The following is a 6027-nucleotide window of genomic DNA, read 5'->3' as shown; positions in this document are numbered from 1 at the left end:
GGTAGACAATCAGGTCTCTCCATATACTGTTTGGTGGACACACTGTTATTATCAATTGGTATCAGAGCAGGTGCTTTCTAAAAGGTTAACACCTAGAAATAATCTGTGAAATGGTAGCCCTGCTAAACTTGGAAGAAGTCAATCATCCACCAGACCATCCAAATTCAACGAAAATTATTATGGGTGGTGGAAGGCTAGGGTGCATGACTTCATTATGGCTGAAGGCTCAGAGCTGTGGGACATCATTTGTGATGGTCCACATAGCCCCATAAACAAAGATGAAACTGGTTTGGCAACCACTCCTAAAACAAGGAAGGAATACACTGAGGCAGACAAAAAGGCTGTGGAAAAGAACTATAAAGCAAAGAAGATTCTTGTCTATGGTATAGGAGCAGATAATTACAATCGAATATCATCATGTACAACTGCTAAGGAAATCTGGGAAGCTCTCCAAACTGCCCACAAAGGAACAACTCAAGTAAAAAACTCTAAGATTGACATGCTCGAGTTGTTCAAAATGAAAGAGGATGAATTTATCAACGATATGCACACTAGATTCACCTCTAGAATTAATGAACTCAGCTATCTAGGAGAGGTTATCACAACTACCAAACCGGTAAGGAAGTTACTCGGAGTCCTGCCTGATTCTTGGGACAACAAAAGTAAATGCCATCTATGAAGCCCAAGATCTCACCAAGCTGACAGTTGATGAACTAATTGGAAATCTCAAAATGTATGAGATGAAGATGACCATGAAGAAGATTGAAAAGAATGAAACAAAGAAAGAGAGAAATCTGGTTCTGAAATCTGCCAGAGGAGATTTAAGAGATGATGAGTCTAAAATGGCTTATCTTACTCGAAGGTTTCATAAGATAATCTGGAGAATTGGTGGAATCCCGAAGATAGAAAGTTTCAGCAAAATTTTCAAGGGAAATGACAATTGCTGCCGCAGGTGTGGATGATCTGATCACTTCGTTAAAGAGTGCCCTCAAAACAAGCAGGACAACTTTGACAAATTGTGTGGAGGAATCAAGTTCCCGATAGAAAATTCAGAAGAAAGGATTCCGCCGATGAGATAGTAAAACAGGTGCTCGCAGTATTGGGGGTGTTCCTCCAGTGGATCTGAATATGGAGATGAACAAAGAACTACATCAATGGTGGCCATAGAAAATGAAGTAACCAAATATGAGTCAATCTTTGCACTCATAGCTGAATCAGAGATATATGATGATAATGAGAAGGGAGAGGTAAACTTTCATGAAGTCAAGAAAAATTTGAAAGTATATTCTCAGAAAAAACTCATATCACTATCAACTGTGTTAATTGATGCGTATTATGCTCTCATTGCTGAAAAAGGTGAACTGAATGATAAGATCGGTGAAGTGGAACAAGAAAGAGATGACCTGTTAGTCTCCATTGGGGATATGAAGAAACAAATCAATAAAACTAATCAACAAAACATTATGTTGGAAAGTCAAATGAGAAGGAGCATGAGAACTTCCTTTAAAGGAAAGAATGAAGCCAGTAAGGCTCAAGAGGAGCTTGAAAATAAACTCAAGAAAGTGAAACTAAGTTTGACTGCGGAGATTGAGAAAAATGATCGACTAAAATAAGAGCTAAATAGGGTAAATTTCGATCTCCATAAAGCTCTTAAGTGGACCTGGTCCTCTGACACAATCATTTTAATGCACAAGAGTAAAGAAAGTGGTAGAGAAGGACACGGTTTTAAGAAGAAGATGCCCTACAATCCCCACATTAAATATGTTTTCACAACAGAGAACTGGGTGTGTACTCATTATGCGCAGGTTAGTCACTACAAGGATGCTTGTAAAGCAAAAATTGGCCTTTCTCAAGGGAATAAGAACTTTGTCAAGCAAAAGTTAGGACTGAAGGATATGGTCCTCAAAAGAAAATGAAGGGAGTCGGTCCTCAAATGAAAGGAATTCAAAAAAAAAAAAAAGGGAAATGTACTGTCGATTGGGCTAAAGAAGTTTAATTCATCCCTTCCATTACTACAAGGGATCCAAGCTGGTTTGGGTTCTTAAATCGGATCAGTGACATCATTTACAGGCTGAGGAGGGATGAAGTTGTCAAGACGATTGATGAATAGTTCCTACCTCATAATTGAGCTAAAGAAGTCTCTGCTCAAGGCCTTCACAGTAGAATGTGTTCCTTCGGTAAACAAAAGAAAGAACACTTCCTTGATGATAGATATCGCAGGCAAGAATCGTCAGTGGTTAAAAGAAAACTTCAAATGACAGAGATATTTGAGCCATGGGAAGAATTGAAAAATCGATGAAAGCATAGGATGGAAAATGATCAAAAGAAGAAGGAAACTGTAACATATGGATATTTGAAATGTTGAAGAACCCGGTCAGAAATTACCTTGAAAGCATAAATTAAGAGACACTACAGGAAGGTATACACACATGGCAGAGACCTGGTCTCTCCGCAACTTAGGTTAGTAGACTTCTCAATACTTACATATGTTCTGAACTATGAAAAGGTGCCATATCAGTTAAGTGTCACCTTATTCATAGAATGTGTCTCTTCTGAAGAGTGGCCTTATTCGTGAACTGACTCGTTTTCTCTTCTTGCACTCCATTTGAACCTCTACCTCTGTCACCTTAAAAGCATCTCTAATGTCTTTCTTTTTTTCTCACTTTTAGACCGTTGATCTCCATCTCTCTCTCTTACATAACGTCTTCTTCTCTTCTATTTTGAACTGCTTTATATCTCCTTCCCCCACCAACCACTTGGTCAGTGTGACTAACCGCTCTCTAACCTAAGAATATAGATCCTGTGTCATTATACTCAAATAATCCAACCTCTTCAGACCAAAATACTAGTGAATCAACCTCAAAATCCCCTATCTCTATCTCTCTTGGAACCAGAAATTGCAGAATTTTGGGAAAATCTACATCTCTATCTGCCCTGTTTGACTCAAGTAAATAATACGACTCCATTGATAGTAATGAGTGTTCACATCTATTAACATCAGACTCTTCGTAAAAAAGATCGAGTGAAAGAGATGAAGGGGTGACTCTTGAACGTAGTAGAATCGACAACTCTGTAGGTCAACAGATCAAAAATCTTGACAGGGGATAAAATATTGTGGGTAGTACAAGCACTCAATTGGTCATGAAAACGGGCAAGCAAACATGAGGAAGCTCGAGGTAAAAATGATGATGAGAGGGAACCGAAGGGAAAACCTGGTGTCATCTCCTCAAGAGGCTATGTTGAGATGTCAGGTGCCTCAAGAGAAATCTCAGGTGCAAATGTTGACTCTGATGGAGATATCTGTTACATCTTGAAAAATCTTCCGTTTATGCATAAGTGAATAGACTAGTGATGAGTATGAGTATACGATATGTTCGTGAGTAAGCGATCACACTCGACTAACTCTAGATAAGATTTCAAAGATGTTAGAGATGGGGGAAGAGGATTGCCAAGAGAAGGCAAAGTATTTGATAAGTATCGGAAAGAAAATACGAATAACGAGCTAGCGAGGCTTTAAGGATGTCTTGGAGAAGAGTGATAACATCCGTTAGATTGGTATTGAAGTTTCGAATAAGTGTTAAGAAGGTTCCATAAGGATTGGAGATCAAACGAATCAACGAAACGAACTTCGGGATCACTGGGGATTATACGGCCAAACATACTGGCCGTATAATTTATACGGTCCGTATGTTTGGGACCGTATAATCATCCCAACAAGGCAAAAGTTTTTGTACCAATTGTATGACCCAACATACGGCCTGTACTATTTATACGGACCGTATGTTGGTCCATATATATGGTCGGGATAGATTTTGGCTCAATAAATGAAAAGGCCAAGTTATATTTCATTTCATTTCCCTTGACACCCCTTATCTCTAAAAACATCTCTCTACATATATTAGACAAGTTTTCAAGGGTTTTTAGTGATCAACAACACAAACCAAGTGAATCAAGTGTAAGAAAATCCATTAAGATCATTCAAGACAAGAAATCTCATTGAAGCAAAACTAGGGTTTTTGCTCAAGTGGAGTACTATCAACTAAGGCTTGTTCCTACAACATCTAAGGTAAGATTCATGATATTTATATGCTGTTTGAGGCATTGGAGAGTTGAAATACTTGGATTGTGGAAGAATATGGTAAAATGGGCCATGAATGATGAATATTGACGTTTTGAGAAATAGTTTGAATTGAATTGTGATTCTTGTTGTGTCGTGATATGAATGTTTTAAAAATGATGTTAAGATCATGAAAATGGTCATTGTATATAAATGGACGAAGTCGGGTGATATGACCATGAATATGAGTGAACTAGGAGCGAATTGAGAAATCTAGATAATGTGGTTAATGTAAATGATTAATGGCTATTGTTATGATATTGTGAATGTATTGTTGACGTTTAGGAGTTGAATTATGATATGGAGGAATGTTGTATAAATAAAGGAGATGCTGTCCCATTTTCTCTAGCTTTAGCCATGTGTGCTAGTTGTCGATTCTAACGATAGTATGACTTTAATGAAGGTAGACACTTGAGCTTCGGAGGAGAACGTGCAAGTATAGAATAGTTGATTGGAAAGGTATGTAAGGATAAACCTTATTTCATAAGGCAAGGTTCCTTGTCCAAACGTCTAAATCTTCTATAAGTCTATGTTTTCTTCAAATGATTGATCTTCCGAGCTAGTAAGCTCACGATGATTAATATGCTACGATTGTACTAAGTTCCTCACATGACGAGTAAGCCTATAAGATAGATGTAATGATAATGATGATAATAGTGATAATGATAGTAATGATGATGAGGATAATATGATGCTAAAGATGCCTATGAGCTATTATATGTATGTGTGCCTATGAAGGGCTATAAGAAGACCCCGATCTTATGATGCCGGGCAGGATATATGTATATGAATATGTATAGAGTATGTATATGATTACGTAACGCGCGCACACCTCTGCAGATGGTACAGATAACCCTGATGCCTTGGTAGGGCCAGGTATGTATAACCTTGAGCCTTGGCTGGCTAAGTATGTATGAAACACCAAACCTTTATGGTCGGGCAGGCTATATATATATATGTGTGTGTATATGCTATGTATATGATATCAATATGAGTACGAATATGTTATGAATATGAGTATGAATGGAAACATGAATACGAATACGGAAACAAATGTGAAGTTAAATAAGTACGGATATGGATGTATGGGCACGGATATGCAATAGAAATTGAATGTCCTTGTGAAAAGCAAGTAAGTGCTATGACGACGATATTATTATCTCCCATGTTATGCTATATCATATGTTGACTATTATGCTTTCATATTGATATTGATCATGCTTTACATACTTAGTACATTCTTCGTACTGATGTCCTTTTGTTTGTGGACGCTGCGTCATGCCCGCAGGTGCACAGGTAGACTGGCTTGATCCATAGCTATATTCTCAGGGACTATATAGCGGAGCTCTATTTCATTCGGAGCTATAGCTTTTGGGTACTTATTCTTTTGTGTACATAATTATGGGCATAGCGGGGTCCTGTCCCGCTCATGTGATATGTTGTACTCTCCGTAGAGGCTCATATACATGTGTAGGTGGTTAGATGTGTTTGGCCTTGTCGGCCTATATTTTGTATATCATTTTGTTGGCCTCGTTGGCCCATGTACATTGATGTGTCAAAGATGTCTATGATGATATAAGGAATGCTGTCGTCCAATGGGACTAGTATGATTGATGACTAGAATGCATGATTTGATTTATGGCTCACCTAGATGTTATGTGAAAGTATGTCAAGGGGTGCCCGGGTTGGATAGCACCGGGTGCTCGTCGCGGCTTCCTAGTCTGGTCGTGACAAAAGTGGTATCAGAGTAGTTCAGTCCTAGGGTGTGTCTACGAGCCGTGTCTAGTAGAATCTTGGTTATGGGTGTGTTGCGCGCCACACTTATAAACAAGAAGCTGCGGATATTTTAGGAATGAATGACCTTCTTTCTTCATAAGAATCGTGCGATAGAGCTATGATATAAGAAATTC

General features: G+C 38.4%; 1 protein-coding gene across 1 annotated transcript; it reads left to right on the top strand.

Annotated features, from left to right (window-relative positions):
* The first annotated feature begins 214 nt into the window (after positions 1–214).
* LOC132639308 (uncharacterized) lies at positions 215–679 on the top strand. Its single transcript, XM_060355762.1, has one exon. The coding sequence runs from the start codon at positions 215–217 to the stop codon at positions 677–679; it is 465 nt and encodes a 154-aa protein (XP_060211745.1).
* The last annotated feature ends 5348 nt before the right edge of the window (positions 680–6027 follow it).

Source organism: Lycium barbarum, chromosome 5, assembly GCF_019175385.1.
Source record: "Lycium barbarum isolate Lr01 chromosome 5, ASM1917538v2, whole genome shotgun sequence".
In the NCBI taxonomy this organism is placed as follows: domain Eukaryota; kingdom Viridiplantae; phylum Streptophyta; class Magnoliopsida; order Solanales; family Solanaceae; genus Lycium; species Lycium barbarum.
This window is presented reverse-complemented; position numbering and strand designations above follow the sequence as displayed.